The following is a 21806-nucleotide window of genomic DNA, read 5'->3' as shown; positions in this document are numbered from 1 at the left end:
CTCCAAAAAGCAGGCGTCAATTACGCCATTTAATTGGGTGCAACAGGTGGCTGTTGACCGAGCTGATGGCAAGCAACGTCGGTCGGTTGCCCCTTTTTCGAAATAATAAGTTTCCTGGGAACCAGTCGGACGCGCGTACCGAAAACGGAAGTGGCCGGTTCCACTCCGTTGCAGAAGCGCGACTACTCCATCGCTCGTCTACACGACCAGTTTTCCGTTCGCAGAAGACGGTGACCGTCCAGGGGCAATGTTAACATCTCGGCGACTGATGCGACCAATGAGTCATTTATCGCGATGCACCAACGATAACGTCCCTGAGGCGGTGTACGTTATGACGTAACGAGGATGCACCGTGATCGATGAATAGCAATCATCGATTTAGAGAAAAGAAAAAGTTCTATTATTGATGCAGAAAATAGCGAAAATTGTCAGGGTTTTCCAAGAGGAATTTCAAGGGAAAACCTTCTAAGCGAAACTTCAGTCATTGGAAAAAATAAATCTGCATGTCTTTGATTCTGTAGATACGTAGTTTTCCCTTTAGTCATACGGAAGATTCAACGAATTCAAAAACGTCTGAGAAAAAATTTGTATCGCGTCGGTTTCAAGACTTCGGACGAAAAAATTACAGTGATCTCGCTGGAAGTCGAGCTGTTCCTGGCAACCCTTCATTACGAGCGACGTAGACTCTCCTTCATTTCGTGTTATACGCTCGCAAATTCAGAATCTTCGTCCGTTCTAAACTCGCTCGAAAGAGAAACAAAAGGTGAAAAGGCACGAATCAAAGAAAGAACATAAAAAAGTCGTGAGATCAGCTGAAAACACTCCAAGAAGGATTATCAGGAATGCGAGACACGCTATTGGCGACCTTGTAACGGGTGATTTAAAGAAACTCACGGAGACCGCAATCATGTCGTCGATGATAAGAGACGGCGCGCAATCTAAGCGCCATTCGAGCTCGTCAGCGTCGGCATTCTTCGCGAATCCCACGAATCTGGTTGCATTCCACTCTAATTAAAACCATCCCGCGCGTTAACGAAGTTTTCGTGTCGCGAAGCACTTAGTCTAACATCGAGAAATCAAGGACGCACGTAAAGCTCGCTTCGTGGCGTCGCGACTCGCTCGATGGTTAATTTCACGTCGTCTGCAGACGATCGTATAGAAGATAAGGGTGCGTGTACGTTGGTAAAATAAAAAGTCCTACACCTGCTCTAATCGTTAACGCCAGCTCGGCTTCTTGCCTTGTAATCGCACGTTAATTCCTTATACGGGTCTGCCGTTGGTTTGCAAACCCTTATTTTTAGCTTGAATATAGAAATTTAAGCGAAGAAGATACATCTATGTATGTATAATGTATGTTTCTTAACTTAAGTATATGCAATCTTATTTTTATATTTCTTTTAATTACACATGATTATTCTTCCTTTTATTTATACACTTTTGTACGTAACTATTTTCCGGCGAAGATATTATAAAATCACATTGAGTATTGGTATTTTTACATCGAAATTTATAAGAAAACAAAAGAAAACTATTTGTGTACTTATCGAATAATCACAACATTTTACTAGAAAATTCGTTAATGAAACAATTTTATATATGAAAGCTTCAAAGTGTAAAGCTTACTTAAAAACTTATTGGATTTTACTGGTCAAGGGTTACAAAATTATCTCGAACAGAGCGTAAGAGGTTTATCCTATTTCCCGTTAACTTCGGGAAACTGTAATCCCTTGTTTGCAGTTAGCGGTAAACCCGAGACCGTTTCTAGATCAAATCAGCGACACTTTGTTGAACACAGCTTCATCTACGGCCGATCTCTCGTGAAACGTCTTTAGATACTTATTCCACGGACGAATCGTTTCTCCCATCGATTCCAGGTCTCGCTTGAAAAGTCCTGGGAACCAGGGCCGACGCCTTTGTGAAAGGTTGTTACCAATAGCTTCCAAAGAACCACGGAGTGAATCAACGAGGAATAGAGAAACTGAAGAATCTCGGGTGCAAACTCACCGAGCACGGAGAGGCTGAGTCCCGAGCCTGGTCTCGGTGATCTGTGCCTGTCTGGGGGCGCCATGGCGTTGCTTCGAGCGGGTTTATGGGGCACCTTAATCCACTGGTAAACTCGTTTCTTTCATCGTAAAGTCACAAACACAGTCACTCGGTTCGTTCCTCGACACTAGAACGAGAATTCTCGAAATATTAATGCTAACAATTATGCACGACTGGCTATTCCTTCAGCAATTCTTTGAAGATTCCTCAATTGAGAGAAATGACGGATCACAAGGATGTTCTTTTCCTTGACACGAATTTCTCATTTTATTTCTTATTTGATACGATCGATTAACGCACTGTAACTGAAACAGTTCCCGCGCGACCACGCCAAAGCAACAAACGTACTGGAAAACGCTTGAGAATAAACGTTATTAACGCGAGTACATGCTCCGAGAACGCTGGTCGAGCACCGACTGGTAGACACGAGCACTCCACCTCGAGCGCCGGTCGACTCGCATGACGCCTGATTGGCTGATTGGTCGACCGGTCGACTGGCTTGACTGGATAGACGCTGGATATACCCGACGACTTGTCCCGATCCTCACGGTCGTTCTTCCATCGAGCTGCTCCGATGTCTGGTCTTAGCGTGCGCGCATGCGCGTTTCCTTCAATTCTATCGAGTCTTCTGCTTCTTCAAGCAGGCCAGCCTGCGCTCCCGTAGCTCCACACGATCTTTTTCTTCTTGGTCTACATTTTTCTTTTGGGTCTGCTCCTTTTTTACTTTGGAGGGAATTTTAATTGTGCCACTGAACATATAGGTCGATTCAAATAGGGCTATCGGAGTCTGCGGGAGATGAGAATGGTTTCGAGGCTCGGCCTGGTCAAGGACAAGATCGTGCCTCTTCCTGTCATTGCATAAGACGATGTTTCTTTAGGACTGTTCAGAATTTTGCTGTTTATATTTTTTCTTCGCTGTCTTTCGAAGTCTTTTCGTTGTAAGAGAAATTTCCATATCCAAGTATACATTCAGAAAATCACACTTCTTAATATCTAGATACTTAATTGCGTGATACAATACAAATTAATGCAAAATAAATTTTATCTCTAAAAGTCCAACAAAGATACTCCATTCCGTCGTATTCATGAAACTTGCTCAAGTAATTTAAATATTATATTATAACCAGTCGAGCGAATATTAATTGTACATACAGAGATTGAATCCCGGAGATTTAACAGAGTTATTTCATACCTTATATCATCAAACACCGAACACGGCAGACAAACTATGTTTCAGCAGTTCTTTTCCTGAAGCTGAATCATCCGACTGAAGTAACATAGCCATCGAATATAGAAAGTGTTAATTATGCAATGCAGATTGGCTCAAAGCAAATTCAATTCTCGAAGATCGATCAAAAGTATTTTCTTAAAAGAAAAAGGATGTACTTCGTTCTTTGCATTGTTTCTTGTTGAACGAGAAGAAAGTTTGTGCGTTTCCTTCCTTAAAATTCGATGGTGCAACTCTACAAACGATTCAAAACGAGTTCATACCTCACACTTTGTATCATTAAACATCTAACACGGCAAGAAAACTGCGTTGCTGCCGTTCTTTTCCCGAAGCTCGATCACTCGGCTCGAATTCACGGCGCAGAAAGCGCGCACGCAAGACGATTGCGCAACCACTGGTTTATTTAATAAAACAAAGTTACGGTTAGTATCGAGTGGTAATAGCACGCTGCAGGGAATGCTACTGTTGTTCAACCGTCCAATGCCGAGAAGTTGACACGGCCGCGGCCGCTCGTTTATCCAGCAGGCGTGAACGCATTCAGATCTAGCACGTGTATGCAAAGATTGCAAAGTCCCTCGAAGTCCTTGCACGGTACGCATCGAAAACCAGGACAGCTAAAGATCAGTAATCTATGCACATCGGACAGTTACGAGACAGTTGCTGTTATTTGATCCATGTCTCAGTTTAACCCACGTTAATTCACTTTTTTGGTCCAACTATTCCTCAGCTAAAGGAGACTTACTTAGGTCTGATTGGTCCCAAACGAACCTATATAACTTGTTCCCGAACGAACATACAAACTAGTGGAATATTGATTTTCTTATATTTCGTAGATAGTCTTTAAGACAATCATAAAAAAGAAATTGTAGGTATATACATAAAGATTAGATAAAAAAAATCAGTGTAGTGCGAAAAACAATCTTCTAACTGTTTTAAGAAATATATTACTACAATATTTGTGACGTTTCTATGTTAGTTTACTAGATGCAAAACACGAAGGAATAATACGAGCTAGACACACGCATGAATGAAAATAAATAGCAAAACGCTAAAATATAACGCTAAAAAATACTCTCATTACGTTCAAAACTACTATCGGCAATTACCCAATGACTTATAAACAGGGATATACGTAAATGCTACAATTATTAAAAAATCTAAGAGCAAAATGTTGTAGTAGCAGTAGAAACTCTAGTCCAAGGAAAAGGATGATATGTGATCACGCAACCGCGGATACTCTCGTTCGCCCACCAGAAGGTGCTAACTGCGCGACGTTTAACGGAAGTAGCGTTGAAAGGACGCGTACTCGCGTTCTCCACGCGTTCAATGCTCGTACGCCCACCACCACGTCATGTAACAGCCTGGTCAAAATTCAAAACAACTCGAGGATCAGATACTCAAACAAATCTGGAACTGAAATAAAATCAAGGATCCGATCGCGAGCGTATTAATTTCAAAGTTCTCTCAGTTATTTCCTTAAACCTTAACCAAGCAGCTTGAACTCAAATTACACGGATTTAAGCATGAATTTCTGCTAGACCGAATTTTATACTTATATACGATCATGTAAATATATACAATCTCCTTTGACGTCATTTTAAGTACTTATCTATTTCACGACATCAGTTCATTTAAATGCAAGTTGCTCGATTCGAGTATCTTGTACGAACTCAAGCTTGAATTCAAGCGAGTTGATTAATCAGAACGAATCTTAAAGCAGACACGCCGCAGCTCGATTCACGAAGCAGGTGAAGCTGGTCTAGGATTCAATCTTACATCGTCGTCCTCCCTCTACCACGCCACTTTCTACTTTCTCGTCTGTTCGATATGCACAATATCTGCATAGTACACGTTTGATGTCGAATCGAGGAGGTTTCGAGGAGTGATCCTGCCGACGCTGCGGAGAAGAGGATAAAAAGAAGGTGTTCCAGGAAACGAATCGTCGTCTTGGTTGCATTCAGAATTTTTCTCTATCCTTGCTCTAGTCGGCGATCACGAGAGAGCCTTCGTCGATCCTTTCTCGCCGCCGCCGCGCCGCGTTCGTTCCTTCGAGCGATGCCCCTCTCCCAGGGTGACCCGATCTCTCGTGCGCCACGACGAACAGGTTAAAGTAGCTCCTCCACGTACGTGGAGCGTATATGTGTCGTATATTGCGTACGTAAGTACGAGCAACCCACCACTCAGCCTACCAGCCGTATTATTACGTGTCGCTTTGCGGGTCTTACGACTCCCGTGTGCGCGCATGTAACAGGTTCCAGTCGCACGCAATGGTCGATCCCTCCCGGGGAAAAATGGGAGAGAAGCCACTGTATACATGATCAGACTTTAAACCCAAATGACATATAAGGGGAAAAGAGGCTGGATTTTGTAGAAAAAATATAGGGTGAGGATTAGGACATCCATGCTGATTGCGTGAACCACCCTTTCGTTGTGAATCACGTGAACTTATGAAAACACGTTGTATATTTTAGATATTTCAGGTTATTCTTTTTTTCGGCGAAAACATATAACCAGAAGAATAAAGCACCATGTATATACCAATTCCACGTTCCACGTGCGAAAATATTTCTACGCTCTTTCGATACTTTACCGAGGCTATTCATGAAACTGCCCTTAACGAATAAAAACCCACTTAACTTAAGACTTACTTCCTATCGTTACCATAACTTATTACTATACCGTTTATATTCTTACCGTAATATAAGGGCAACGCTGCGCACATAACTGACGTTGACGAAGCCAAGTCGATAAAAGACCAAGGTTTAAAAAGGGTGAGGTATATAATTGACCATAACTACCTCTGATTTAGGTACTTCTTAGCAGGCATTATCGAAGGAAAAAAGGCCGGTAGTCGAAGAGGGAGCTACGACAAATTAACTACGCATGATCCTGCGATGAGATAGCTGGTATCGATACCGGAGTATAGCGGATCCTGTGTACTGGAAGGCAGGAGGCCGAGAACCCGGTGTGTTGTACCGTGCAAGTCGGTCCTTATACGGGTCTCGACACGAGGTACGCTCTCCCTCGAGCAAAAAGAACCCTCTGCGACGTGGCACACTCTGTAGCATGGTTTCGGTGGCCCGTCGAATACGCATGATACCGTACATCGTGCGTTTTCGTCGAAAATCCATGGGCGACTGAATATTCTCATCGTCTCGCAGGTGTATAATAAAATTTCTAAACTAAATCTCGAGATACGGAGTTTTAAGTTAAAAATGTAATAGGTAATTTTTACAAAACGTATTCGTTTGAAAATTGGAAAGTTTGGAATTACCACGTGTTCCAGCAAATCTAAGAATTAATAATAGAATTAGTTAAAGATCCTATATATGTACGTAGATACAACTGAGAATGTAGGTAATTTTAAGTTGGTTAAAGTAACTTCTTAATAACAACAGGTAAATAGTGCGAAGGAGAGAGAGAGGAAAGCAACGGTAAGTGGTTGCAGCCGGTTAATTATAGTCGTGTGTTCGATGGGACGCGATAAAGTATCGAGGATGTCGATTCCGAATGCACCATCCGCGCAAAAATGGCGCAACTTCTGCCGTCAGGGAACAAATCGTCGCGCGTCGTGTCGGGCAGACCGATTCTCCGTTAAAAACGACGGGTTTGTGGCGAAGTGCTCGTTTAATTACCGATGCTCGTTTCAGCGTGGGCTCTCCGGCTTCGTTGCACCGCCACAAGTCAGATCCCGGTCCGCCCACCCGCATCCGCCACACTGGCCTACGTGGAAAGGTGCGATATACACACCTTTATGCTCGTACGTAGTACATAACCGAGCCGTCGTCCATCGATCCGCTCTTTAGTTTCGCGTTTTTTCGTCAACCACTCGTATGTAAATTTTTTTGTGGAAAAATACGAAAATTGCACGGATGTACAAAGTTTTATAAAGAATATTCAAGAACCATCGATCGTTTTGAAGACTGCTATTGTTTTTGTAGGGATCTCCTCTATTCGTCACTCGTACAGACAAAACTTAGAATTTTGTAATTAATTAATTAAAAATACGATATTGTTTCCTGATGTTTGATGTACGTAATTAGAAATGGATTACATATTTAGCGATATAGTCATTTGGGAATATGATTCAATACAGTTTATTTAATACTTAAAATAATTAAAGTGTTTAATTGTCAATTGTAGTCAAAGTAACGGTAGCAAGAGGTTCGAGTGAAAACAAGGTGTAATTACACATCGAACGCAAAAGTGTCAAAACTATTTATAGCATGGTTGGCACGATGTCGAACGGCATGCCGAAGGGCCGATGAGAGGAAATTATTCGCGTTACTTCAAGCTCTACCGACGCATTAGGTACAATTGGGTGCGTGGGCAATGTTAAACGTTAAATCGTTCGTTACGATAGGAGACGATGCGACGAGATTGTTCGCCCACGTACGAATTTCCTGCGGCACCGTTGCGGTGTACTTTATTCGGGTCTAGGTACCAGAATCTTTCAATGGCCGCGATTAAATGGTAGTGGAAAGTGTGCCTCGTTTCAACTCAAACTACTCTTCATGCATCTTTATCGCCGATCATTACGTCGCGGATTTTTACGAATTTATGGAAAATTTGAAGATGCAGTAACGTACAGAATGTAGAATGTGAAAGTAGACTGTTCGTCAGAATATCTAATGGATAAAGCATGCCTCTACTTAAGTATTATTACTTGTATCCATGAAATATATTACGCAAAATATTACAAAACGATAAAAGACTTGAAAAAAATTTGCCAGCAGACTCGAAGAGAAGATAAGGGGGTCTTGTTATTGGAGAAGTCTTCGTTATGAGATTTAGGAATAGCAGTTCTTTAAAATTCCATATTAGCCCATAAAATACGCTATTTTAGCTGATTGCTAATAAAAATGCAATATATAAAAAAATAGTCCGCCGTCTACTAATAAACGTCTTAGAGGATCTCCAGTCCAAAGATTTCTCCTTGCGTAGGTACTTACTTACCTTATTTTTTTCTTTTTATTGTCTTGAAGCTGTTAATATACGTGAAAGTCGAACGCTGCAGCTCGAGAACCAGTGGACCATTTTCGAGCAGCAAAGTCTCGCGAACAAGAAAGACAAAGATTCCACTCGTCGTGGAATTTCAGTGGCTGCGTAGAATGGTGCGGATTCCTCGAAGGAATTCGCTCGACGGAGGGGTCGATTCCGTCGTGCGAGGGGGTTAATGACGAGAAAAGGGGAGCGAAAAAATGCGGCTCAGCCACGTCATTCGACAGGTAGTTGCCCTGGGAAGATCGTAGACGCCCAGGAATCTTTTCTGTAGGAGCATAGAGACTCCTTTACTCTGGTGTTTTCTCCCCACCAGAATTCATCGAATCGGTTTCATGAGAGAGCTTAAGGTCAGCGGACCGTTGCAACCCGCCACGCTGCGAAGATTCATTTCGGAAGATAGAGCTGAGGTCGGGAGAGAGAAAAGAACCGGTCGTAAATTTCTGTAAATTTCGTGCCCCGAAATATTATCTCTGTTCTCGGTACTGTAACACCACCGAGGAAACACGCTCGGCTTCGTACCGTGCTCGTTCAACATATGTATTCACGTGTTGTGCCACGTTCACGCGACTTTTCGTTTAACCCGTTAAGCACCAACGTTCCGTTAACGCAACGTTTCACTTGGAGTTTCTTTTTAATCGATTCGTATTATTTAATTTCGACCTATTTATTTGAATACATAGATATCCATGAATACTGTCAAAATCCAGATTTAATACTTTGAAGAATGCTTCGAATAAATCAAATTTCCAACCTGTCGGACTAAGATATTAACGCGCTAATATAAAAAACAATCAAGCCTGGAAGCAGCCTACGTGAATTTCGCATCGATCTGACTCTTTTCTGACCTGCCAAACGTATTGGCAAGTTTTCGCAATTCTTCTTTAAATACGAAATTACGAAACCGTCCCAGGATGTGAGATCAAAAGATACACACAACGGTCTTTCTTAACAAGGAACCACTTAAGGAACCACGATGTAAGGTCGAAGCAAAAATAGAAAGAAAGTAAAGAACAAAAAGTTTTAACGCAAAGGAAACGAAGCGCCGTGTGAAAAAGCTTTATTCTACATTTTCAATTTATTTTCACGTGGATTTTGTCGATCGTACTACGATCATTGAAGCACTCTGTGTAGATAAGCGTACTTTTTGTGGAACGTAAAAGGCGTGAAAAGCCAGTCGAAAATACGAGGTAACTGGCAGCGGTAATCTCCAGCGGAACGTATCGTTTCTACGTGTGTCGCATTAATATATCCCTGCGGCTGTTAAGATACTAATTACGATTGCCAAACGCGAGGCCTAAGGCACGAGACTAAACGCGAGTTCGACTCGATCATTATACGCTCGTGCGCGCGTGTTTCGCTAAGAAATAACACCTCATCGTTCTTAACGTCAGCCGCGCGAACGGATACGCTCTGCTCGCGCGGCTTGAATTATACCTCTGACGCTGTGCATGCTAGGAGGATGGTTCGTTGGAACCGATTGAACCAGAAGAAGTCCTACGAAGGGCTGTTTCGAAGAGAGAAGAAAACATGTTCGACCGACGTGACACGATGCGCCAAATTTATTTAGGCCCTCGCGGGCTACGATCGTTAAACTCTCCTCCGATGCGAGGTTACAATCGATAAAAGTATCCTCGTATCACGTCGGGAAGCCCTGTTTCTTTACGATCGTGAAAGAGGCAATAACTTTATTGTCGGTTGATCGCGTTATGCCTGATATATCTTGTATATTTTTCTGTAGTTTTCTGTAGTTTTCTACATTCGTAGATGAAAAAGTCTCGTCGAATGCGGCTACCAGCATCGAACACGGTCACTTATCGCGAGGACCTCGTGAAATACATACCGTCGAATCGGCAGACCAATATCGCGGATACCTAGTCCGCCCACGTGTCCACTTCTACAGGCCAAACGCAAACGCAGACGTACTCGAACACATAGAATTCGATGGAACGAGTATGAGCGTAATTTCGCGCGTCCGTGTAATCGTGGTCCACGGTTGAAATCAAGAAAGCGGTGAGGAGGGGCAGGAACGGAGAAGGAAACGAGACACCGGTTTTCCAGCGGGCTGCATTCATGAAGTCGAATGAACGAACGGCCGTGCACACGCGAACACGAATTAAGCTTGTCCCCGAGCGTAAGCATGCTGCTACGGCTACATGGGACCAACATGTCCGCTCGCGATTTACACTGCATGGCACCTTTCACGTGGGTGCAATCGCGTAAACGTCGATACACGTCGGTCGCAACGAATTAAGGAGAAGAGACTCGTGGAAGATGCCCTCGCTCGGATCCAGTTTCACGCAACAACGCTCATAAACTGCTCGTAAGATTCTCACTGAAGCAACAACAAGCGACATTTTGTTGCATATTGTTGCTGTATGTTGCAGATGGTATGCAATAAATATCAATTTGTAAAAATATTTTGCACGCACCGAAACGATGTAACCAGGAGAATAATTGGGCTTTGTTTCTTCGAGTTTACTTTGGTTCCTCGTGCACGAACCCGTGAAAACTTGTTCGTTGATCGGTCCTTGAAAATGAGACTTTCACGGCTGCTCTACCGACAAGTCTCATCCGAAACACAATACACGAGGAAGTGCGTGCCCGCTTTTCAATGGCCCTGACTGCGATACGCGCGTCAAGCATCTATAATCGACATCGGATCCCTGTTTGACTTTCGGCGATTTCAGAGAACAGTTTTTGGTTATAAGAGACAAGGAATCCAGACAGCACACGATGTCTTAAATCGAGTGGAAGCTGGATGTTTACGGGACTGTCGAGTATTTGTTCTATAGCGATAAGATGGATCGTCGAAGATGATAAGGATCTACTCTTATCTACTTGGAAAATGAAATTGATGTATATTTTTATATCGTATGTCATATATAAACAACTGATATATATATGTAAACTGTAAACTTCCTGCATAGAAATCCGTGTCATTTCCAAGATCTCGATATTGTCTTCATACACCAAACGTTACCAATTTCCAATGACCGAATGAATTTTAATCGAGCGATACAGTTTCAAAACACAGACATACGCCTATTGTCTTCCGGATCGGAGACAGATTGACTCCAGTCGCTCGTGTGACATACACGCGTATACTTTTTGTATCTCCCATTAGATATCGACTTAACAGCCTCGATTTCGAATTAATTACAGCGTTGAAAGATCTTAAAAAAATGTATCCACAGACCACCAAAAGCGCAAATTATTCGACAAGTTTACTGCTCGGAGTAACGAAAAACCGGAGGACGTGGCAGTGTAGCGTGCAGATACTCGAACTTGCGATGTATTCGTGCAACGTACGCAAAAACCGCTCGCAGATACGCGTGCGTTCGCCCACGCCAGCTCCTACACGCCGCAACGTCGCTCTTTCCACGCACGCTGGTCCGATACACTCGGCTGTATGCCTCGGTTCATTCAGTCGTTCGAATCCTTCTTTCATTCAAGGCCCGATATACTTCGATCGCGCCACATTCAGTACGCGGTTCGTGGATGTGGATAGGCACGTGTGTGCACGTGCACTCGTGAAGGAGTGAGCCAGTAGACGCGAGTACTAGCGAAGTAGCGAACCAGTACTTGTTCGTACGATTGCGCGAATTTGTCTAAAGTTTTGATCCTCAAAGATGTTGCGAAGTATTTTTTCTAGCATTTGTCGAGGTGATTTTTAATTGAACATTTTTTGCATCTATTCATTTTCGTCTTTCAGCTAGTTTTTCTGTATAAAATCGTGGGCAAAATTTATACCTTGTACAGGTACCATTCTTGGAAGAATATTAGAAGCGGCATTGAAGAAAATGACACACGGAATTGAACATGAATTTAGAAATAACATTCAATTAGTGTATTTATTTAGATACAAATTTATATCTAAAATAAAATACATTAAAATCATCACGATAACATCGACGTACTGATAACTATTAGTAAATTCTCGATAATAGATTTCATGGAGGTAGATAGAGATAGATAATAACAGATTTCAAACGCACAAAACACGTTCCTGCCACGTGCGTCCAAATCTCCGCGAGACACCAAGAATGTCAAACCTCCATAAAAATTCTCTTCACCGTTCCTCGCTCGCTATCGATACTTTTCCATAAATATTCACTCGTCCTCGATCATTGTTCCACGCGAAACTATCACTCCCACGATAATAAGTTACTGCTAGGTTTATTAAACTATGTCGTGATAAAGAACGAACGAACCTCGGAAGCGTTGTGTTACACCGCTCGGTTCACGGGAGTTCTTACGAAAGGAATTCGTTTCGTATAAATTAGCTCGGGTAATTACCATGCAATTAAGAGGGGTGATAGTAATAGTTACCGTGTAATTAATTAACACCGTGCGAAACATGAAATTTCCAAGAAATTCCTGCCAATTACGTTTCGCCCATACGCTTAGTCCAGTGATCTAGTTTTCGTTCGACGATTATCAGGATTACGCGTTCCTTCCTTTGCTGTTTGCTTGTTCGTTTAAACGAGAAACCGTTCGACGTAATTGCGGATTTTTTGCCAACGATAACATCTAGGTACGTACGTCACGTACCAGCTTACGGCTGTGCCGAACGGTTCGTTCTCTCAATCGGTCGCGAGTATACTACTTGATGGAATCGATACTGCGAGCTTGCAATATAACGCAAAGTTAAGTAGGGTCACCAATTGATCTGTAATCGTAACTATAGATCTACATGCATTCTACACGCACGTAGGCGCTTATGCTACCGTTCAGCAGTATCGGTACTCGCTGTTTACTTCTGACACGATGTATTTTAATTAGAGAATCGCGAATAAAAATGAAATTGCAGCGAGTTACACGCGTCACGAGGGCAACACCAGAGGAGAGAAAAATCGGGCCAGTACAGCGCGCATAAAAAATTCAGAAGCGTGTCACGCACAAGCTGCCGAGCAAATTGATCGCTGTTTCGTATCGGTTGAAAGATCTATAACAATAACGGTTTCGATTACGTTTTACAACACGTGTACGGTGGTTTTATCGCGCGACGAGGTGTCGGTACAGACACAGGGACCGACCGATAAATGCACCGACAACACAGGTTGGGCAATACACTGCTGGATCGGCCTGGGGCGAGATTGGTGCAACTGTTCGCGAAGAGTAACAAGTAGAAAAGCGAGAGTCGAAGAGAGGATCGAGGCGAGACGTTAACGCTATTGACGCGAATTAACCGTGCAAATGGTATATAATTTTCAGATAATTAGTGGCCCCGCGGCTATCCATTACGGAACACTCGTCATAGTCCACTTGCTCGTTAATTAAATTTTACAATCGCTCGACCTCGCGGCAACATAGGGCACTGACGTCCAAGAATGTTCGCTAAGAGTAGATGACGAGGCATGGGTACACTCTTCGAGGATTTCGAAATAATTGTTATTGATCGTAAGTAGCTCTGCGTTTTTTAAGTACTATACTATATATGTTTGCTTTTCTAAGTGTGACTTTATTATATATGTACTTACATATTGTCAGTTTGCTTTAGGCTTCGAGGATAGCTAGTAAGATATTGTTCATCCATTCTTACTATTCCATTGCTTATTATTCGACGAAAGATTACGACCTTATTTTATGTTGCAACGTTATTCTTGTTAGATGGTACAACTTTCTTCGATATTGCGACATTTCAACCCTATTAAATATTTGAATTTGAGAATTAACGTTTAAAGATTTTACAGACTTTTATGATCTAAAGAAAGAAGTGCTCGAAACTGTTTACGATACATTACGTACGTACAGTACGTACAATACGTACAGTCCATTTTACCCAGGCGCGATCTTCTGGCTTGAAAGAGACGAAATATCGTTCGCCTTGAAACAGTATGAAGTTACTTTCACGATTTTCGTCGCGCTCGCGGCGACCTAATTAACGAAGAAGAGAAATCTTTCCGATTAACCCCACTAGCCACTTCATATATCAACTATATCAACTTCCAAAATTACTTTTCTACCAAAAACGACGATCAAACTCAGGGGGTCGGGAAGGTTCCAGAACTAATTGTTAATAACTGCTATATAATGCTTCTGAGTGAAACAGTTACGAAGAACCGAAATGATGCTGCCACTGTTACGAGCGAGAAAGGTTCTGGCCGATATCAAATCCGGCTACAATTCCGATATTGGTTCTATTCCGTGGTCCTAAATTCCTGGTACAATTGAAATCAAAGCTCAATTCCGTAGCTCGAAATAAGATGAAAATCCATCTTTACCACAAATTTACAGCGTATATTTAAACACACCTATATTCGACGATTAGATTTAAATTTTTGCGTGCTTACCACGGAATCAAAACTTTAACCTGCCTATTCCGCGACGAGTTCTCAGTTTACCACAGAAACGCAGTAAGCTCGAAGCTAGGCGTATCGCTGTAGATTCCCACGAAAAAAGAAAAACCCCTGGGATCGGCTCGTTACGATCGGCGGTCGTCGGTACACCACGACGACCAACGTCACGAACGACCATCATTCTACGCGATTACCATCTCTCCAACTCGTACACGTTCGAAGTCGATCGCTCTACACGCACTAAGCCGCTCCTAGGCGTTTTTTCGCCGAGGGGATTCTACGTGCTCGAGATCGTGGACCTGACGAGGGCGCTGAAAGCCACGGCCCCACGGAGTTTTATGCCGCCACAATACGTACGTGGCATGCGTCCGCTACGTGTCCAGCATGAAATCGGCCGAGATAATACGCGATTGGTAAGATATTCTTGTCGCAAATCGCGAACGTTGCTCGCGAAATTGTTCGCCACTGTCGCGCGCCCTTAAAGCTTCGCTCAGACACGGCCAGTAATTTAGTCGAGTGGCAAGTAGCTCAGTATGTTACCGCGTGGATACTGAAATTCAATGGAGTAGTTTAGTTCCGTTTCATCAGATTTTTCTGTTCGGCTAGGGTTTATTAGTACGGATACTCGTCACTTGACTGAACTGGACCTGTCTGTACGAGCCTTTGGCGTATACACGAGCCGCTTGTCTCGTTTTCGGCTCTTTGAGATCTCGTTCATTGAGTAACACGGCCCTGTTTCACGCGTTTCTGCCACGATACGATTTATATCGCTTACGCAACCACCGGTTACGATCCACGATGTGGAAAGCGTCCGTTGGGGGATTACGTCGTGCGACCGTGGAGACAGTATGTATGTACGTATGTATGAATACGTATTGTTCGAGAGGACGATGATGCATTTCTGTTCTCGATCTCCGAGTTAATTCAATGGAGGCTGAAGCTAGTAGGATGATAGCACGAGGAGAGAAAACTGGAAGCGTCGAGCGAGAAAATCGTGGGTTAAACCCTTAAGTGGGAGAAGAATTTTGCATGTTATTTGTTAAAGCGATAGTTTACGATATGGCGATATATGAGATATTAAACAGTTCTTGTTCTACTGTTCAGAATAATGAAACATCGCATTAACAATCAATTAGTTTAACAATCGACGGTACAAATAATTGCACGCAACTATTCAAATTAAAACACGAAAAATGTTTTGTCCTGACGATAACAGATGGATTCTCTCCATCGCATGGGTAAATTACGATCATTTAGAAGTCAGGAAGTAAGTTTATTAAACTTCTTATCTGCATCCGGATGCCGTGCAGATTCGGATTACCCAGAGACGAAGAAGAAATCTTTTACTCAATAACCAGTGAAAAGAACATTGTGACGCACGAGCCGAGATATACTCGTACTCGCGAAGAGGGAGGAAGACGCTACAGAGAAAGCACGGCTGTAACTGCCAATGGGATCGTAATTAAACTAAACCGACGTTTCCTCGCGCCTTGGTGCGGTTACTTTCTCCATCGTGCAGGAAATCGATCGTAAAACTCAGCCTTTTGCACTCATCTAACAGAGCCAATTTATGCTTCCTTCTTGCGTAGGTACACTACCGTTCATAACCATTTAAATACTTGCAATTAGCGTAATTCGATCAAGAAGTTGATACGCAACTATGATAGAAATATGCTACTATATCTTTGATTCTTTACCTCTTGCTATAACGTTTCATTTCTTACTTTTCTACTAAAAGGCAATAATAAAATTGTGAAATTAATAAGATCGCTAGACGGCGCCAGTTTCAGATAATGGTTATCGACGAGTATTGAATAGTCGCGGACGATCTTTCCTTAGGGTGTGCACCAGCTTCTGGTGTCTATACCTATAACTCCGTTAACGCCTCTTATCAAACTCGTCGGACAAATACCGATTATCGGCGCAAAACGATACATATTCCTGCGGCAACAATAAACGTATATAATTCCAGAGATACTCTTCTGACGCCTATTGATACTAATTTACTGTAAATACAGCTCTGTGTCATCGATTGCGATAAAATCGTGACGTCGTCTAAGAAATAGAAACGGGTATCTTAGATCCTTGAAATAATATCGGTGAGATATAAATTCTCGATAACGTTAATTAACACACATTGCTAGAACATATAGATTTACTATTATTATATAGTCATATATAAATATATATATAGGTATATAATATTAGGTATATAATATCGAGTCATCCCTTCTCTAACAATTTCTATCTATTCAAAGAAATTTGTTTTCAGAGAAAGAGACAGATTATTCGATACTCGAGTTTGGCGCTCGTGTTAATTTCTTGGGTTTCGAAGAAGATAAGAATCGACGATTAAACGATATCAGTTTCAGGTGAACGTGTTATAATTGCCAAAAACGGAGGCTGACGCGTCTGGCTCTCTGGTATATTGCGTACATGTGGTACGCCCCCGTCTATATCCTACGTGCATTATAACCGCGAAGTTCGAATTCGGAAGTCGTGTAGGTGTGCTCTGACTCAGAGCGGTTGAGTCTTCGCTCTCGCTTCGTTTTCCAATCGCATCCGGTTTGACTTGGTCAGGAATATCCGTCTTCGGTTAACGTGGAATTTTAATAAGGAAAAATGTCCCATCTAGTTAGCGGCATTCTGGTACGCCGTGGAATTTGCCTTACATTTTATATGGTGGTGGTTCCGAGTGACACGAAACGACAGCTTGAAACGTATCGAATCTCCTCTCTTTAATCGGTTTAATCGTTTTTTCTTTATCATTGTCGTTTTGATTTTCGCGTGTGAAGATTACATGGAAGCACACGATAAGGAAAAATTCACAATCAGTGGAAAACACGTTCGGTGGAATGGTTCTCGTTTAACTTAGAATTAAATAAAAGGACATTTTTGAGATTAATTCACAACGTAATGAATCTTTAGTTTTTATTCGACTTTCCATTTGACGTAAGTAACGTTGACTATGGTAAACTCGAATCGTAGATACGCACGATTCAATGTTACCGATTGATTCATGACGCGAGATGAACCGGAACGCGTAAAAGTTCGTCGTAAAACGCTTTTAAACATCATCAGACAATACGAAACATCGGAAACTGGATAAGGGAATCGTTTTATCGGTGTTGATGAGACGAATGTTCAATTTTTATTCCATTTTTCATTTGATACAAGTAATCATCGAGTATGACAAACTCGAATTGTTTACGGAGATACACGGCATTCAATGTTACCGATTGATTCATGATGCGAGATGAACCGGAACGCATAAAAATTCGTCGTAAAACGCTACTAAACACCATCAGACGATATTAAACATCGCAGTCTAGATAAGAGGATTCTTTTGTCTGTGTTAATGAGATTCGCTGCATGAGCATGTTCGAGGAGGCCACTAACCTCCTCTCGTTATATCATAAAGAACTCTACCGAGAAATTCAAACATTTCGCTTACCGATCGTTGGTAAAAATATCGATTATTCTACCGGTGCATTTCATAAACGTTTTACGAAATATAAGCTCCTGCTTAATTAAAAACTCGTATCTGCCATTTTTAGTTTTATTATTTTTCTGCTATCATATTTGTCTTTGTGCAACTTAAAATATTCAGTGATTATTTCGTAACAGACTTTATACAGTCTATGATATAGATAATTATGCTGGATGTTTATACATACTCATGTTTTCATAAATTAAAGGAAAGGAATTAGATTTAACCGTAGATTTCATTCACCCATAAAATATTATATTTATAATGCTATGTATACTTTGCCATGTACATTTTTGTAACTTCAGAAATGCATAAATATCCGCAATCTAAATATAACTCTGCTTAAAAGATATGAAGAACTTCGAGTATATTCACGTATATTGAAAACCAAAAAGAATGTAAGATAAGATATCTTAACTAAAGAAAGCAGACACGTATGAAACATTTTGATAAAAACTCACCATTGTTGTAGACTTCCGCGTTAACCAGCGTTTCCTCGTCATCCGTATCCGGTCCGAGAGACACTGGAGTGTACACGATCGAGTCTCGCGCTCTCATCGTGTCCAATTTTAAATAAACGATGCTTCTTCTTTATGATACATTCGCGAACGAGCTGAAACAAAAATCAAACAAATTTTAAGGAAATAAAGCTGAATGCTTAGTGTACTACATGGGCGTGTCAGAGGTTTGTTTTAGTTATTTAAAGCTTACTTTCTAGGTGTGTAAAAAATGCACGAGATAGATAAAGAAAAAAGATACAAAAGTTCAAAGAATTTGACGAAGTAAAAGAAGAAATAACGATACACTGACTTACGCGGTAGAATTCAAAGCTTGCCAGGCGGCTGCGCAACTACGCAGTGACTCAGAATCCCAAATATAGTGTTTGTTCGAATTTCTTTACATTTTTGACGAAAATAAATTCCTACTCTTCAAACTTATTCCATTCAGCCAATTAAATTAACAAAAACTGATAAATTCCAGTCAGTAAAAGTTGCTCTTGTTAGAGTGACTCTGGTCGCCATATTGGATCGCTAAATACCTTACATTTAGCGTTTACTATTAAAGTTATATTTCGAATTGTTATTGAATATTGTTGAAAACGTGATATTGTTCTTATTAGATAGTACTTACTATTTTATTAAATAATCATGACATATAAAAACGGCGAACGATCTCGGGTCAGACCGTAGATTATTTTTCGAAACACTGATTTCACCACGTAGCGAGGCACGTTTCCGACAACTATTAGCTACAAACTAGAACATACTATTAGCTACAAAATTGACAAATTTCACAAGAAACATTTCTGTTAGAAGGCAACAATTTCCATTGCATAGCTCTATCGATAGCGAGTAAGCAAAGCACGGTGAAATTGAAATCGAACATAACTCCCGTCAACCATAAACCTATTATCCGTTTTATGGAAATTATAAATAACATGGCAGGAACTCGTTAATACCGTTACTCGATGCATTACGAGTGCGTGTAAGCGTTGCGTTATCAAAACAGAAAAAATTTGAACGCGCGTAGCGATATTTTATCCGCGAGAAACCTCTTGGAGCATGTAACCGTTCGCCATTTGCACGTCCGATGACATTCTTGGAATTAAAATTATGTTTTTCACTCGTCGACCGTAACCAATTCGATATTTTTTACGCATTTTTAGGGGTGAATTTAAAGAAACCGGAAGAATAATTCAGAGGTTACTAGGAAGTTTCTTCAGGTAATAATGGTCTGGTTTATTTATCTGTTAGCCCCTTCGATGGCCGTGCAAACATTGTGCGTTGTCCCATATGTTACTCGTGCACTCCTTCGACCGACATGTGCGTCCTTGTACCAAAAATGGCAACCCCTCCTCGATAGAAGTCAAATAACCCGACTTCTGTTTCACATTTTGTGTATTTAAAATAGTTTTCGGGAAAACATTTCGTTATCATTATCAGGGATGCGTTGGCCAACTGAATCATCCTTGAAAAGTTATCAATTAATTACAATTTTTCTAATAAACATTGTCAACGGTTATTGATTAAAAACGAAATATGGTATGAAATCTTTCAGTAGTTTTGTCGATCGGTAAAGACGGAATTTAGAAAAATCTCCAATACTGCATTAGTACGTAACTGAATCTCTGAGCTATAGGAATTGGAAGATTAATATTTCTTTCTAGATGCGTTTCTGGATCCTTTCGCTTGTATGTTTCACGTTACACCGTAAAATGCGTCGAGTTCGACCGGCTTGGAATTTTCTTCATTAATAAACCTATCGAAACGAGCGATTCGTTTTTCCCCTAGCAACCGGTTTCCTCGTGGTTGTGTTCACGAGTCGTCTTCGTATACGGGATCTATTTCGGGTAAGACGACCGCCGTCGTCTCGACGCACCAGTAGACGTCATTCTTCCGAGATGCGATCACCACGTACCAACGAACGCCGTCGTTATGTCTAAGAATGTACCAGCTGTCGGTACATGACTTCATTGCAAACAAGTTCAAACAACTTTGCGCCGCTGTGAAATGCAAATATCATAACTCGTCAAGGTTCTGCATATTATCTACATAAATTATAAAAGATACATCATATCCCTTTGCTATGCGATTTAAAAACCGGAAGTACTCCACTGGTAATTCTAATTCGTCCTACGATTTATAATTTTGATTCTTTGCTCACATTGTAACATAATGATTCGTTGATTCTTCTCGTTATCCCGTTAAATAATAGGAATTCGTGCTTAAACAAATAAATTCGATAGCTAAAAATTGAATTAAGCGAGAGTCAACTAAAATATCGCTCCAATGGACGTAACTCGGACAAAGTTCTACCATATTTCCTTTTGATGGTTAATTTAAGCGCATAATTTCTCTTTCCTTCTTTGTATGGCGGAACAGCGGATGCACGTGTATACACGAACACAGATCGGTGGTTGTAACCACGCCTTTAGGTTCGCGGGGGGTCTGGCTGCCGCGGTATACATGGAACAAAGAAAAGGAAGAGAGGACTAAATATCTCGCTGCTCGATTTCTGCGAACCGTTCCAGGAATTGATATTTTTAAACCGTTGCATTTAGGACCGTCTGTGACCTCGACGTCACTGAAGCGTCTGGTTCAAAAGTAACATGGAAGTTTCGACGCAGTCAGAATTATGGATCAGTTTCCGCGAATTGTTTTCCTCAGGTGTATAGTTAAAGACACAGAAACTCCCTCGATAATTACACGAGGGAAGGACAAGGCGAGGAAAAAGAATTTTTCTATTCTTAGGAGATACTCTCCCCACCCGAAACTACGCTCTTTCTTCTCCTTCCGTTTCATGCTGAGGCCAAAGGAAATCATCGATTTTATCTTTCTTCTTTGCTCTATCTCCTTTCAAGTTTCTTTCCTTGTCACAGTTGCATTAACTAGACGACGGACCCTCGGGTAAAATGAAATCGCGCTGCAAGCGAAAGAAGAAATTACGATAAATCGCAGACATACACTTTTCAGAGGAAAACAATTTTAGCGTGAGATTTGCTGCTAAAATTAAATTGGCGAGACAATGCCTGGCTAACGTCATCCATTCTTGAAAGAGACGCGACAATTATCTGATACACCGTGTAAACACGAGACAGTGGAATGATTCAGTTGGTGTGGAAACGAACTAATTCGTGCGATCGCACGCGATTGTTGTAATTGATGTGCAACCATGCTAACGACAGGATGCGTCCGTTTGCATTCGTTTCACTCTAGATCCTGTCAATGAGTTCTCACGAAAT

The 21806-nt window shown here is 41.5% G+C and overlaps 1 protein-coding gene across 2 annotated transcripts in view; it reads right to left on the bottom strand.

Annotated features, from left to right (window-relative positions):
- The window catches only part of rols (zinc-RING finger and ankyrin repeat domain-containing protein rolling pebbles), a 41115-nt gene extending 22478 nt beyond the window's left edge, over window positions 1-18637 (bottom strand). Inside the window, exon 1 of one of the 2 annotated variants that reach the window (XM_069121576.1) lies at window positions 18526-18637. In XM_069121576.1, coding sequence (XP_068977677.1) covers window positions 18526-18622 — 97 coding nt within the window. In that variant the 5' untranslated portion in view covers window positions 18623-18637. Of the gene's footprint in view, window positions 1-2004; window positions 2444-18525 lie in introns of those variants that run through there. The other variant, XM_069121577.1, reaches the window with a different exon arrangement.
- Window positions 18638-21806: the final 3169 nt, after the last annotated feature.

This window comes from Bombus flavifrons, chromosome 10 (genome assembly GCF_040668555.2).
Source record: "Bombus flavifrons isolate JBK064 chromosome 10, iyBomFlav1_principal, whole genome shotgun sequence".
In the NCBI taxonomy this organism is placed as follows: domain Eukaryota; kingdom Metazoa; phylum Arthropoda; class Insecta; order Hymenoptera; family Apidae; genus Bombus; species Bombus flavifrons.
This window is presented reverse-complemented; position numbering and strand designations above follow the sequence as displayed.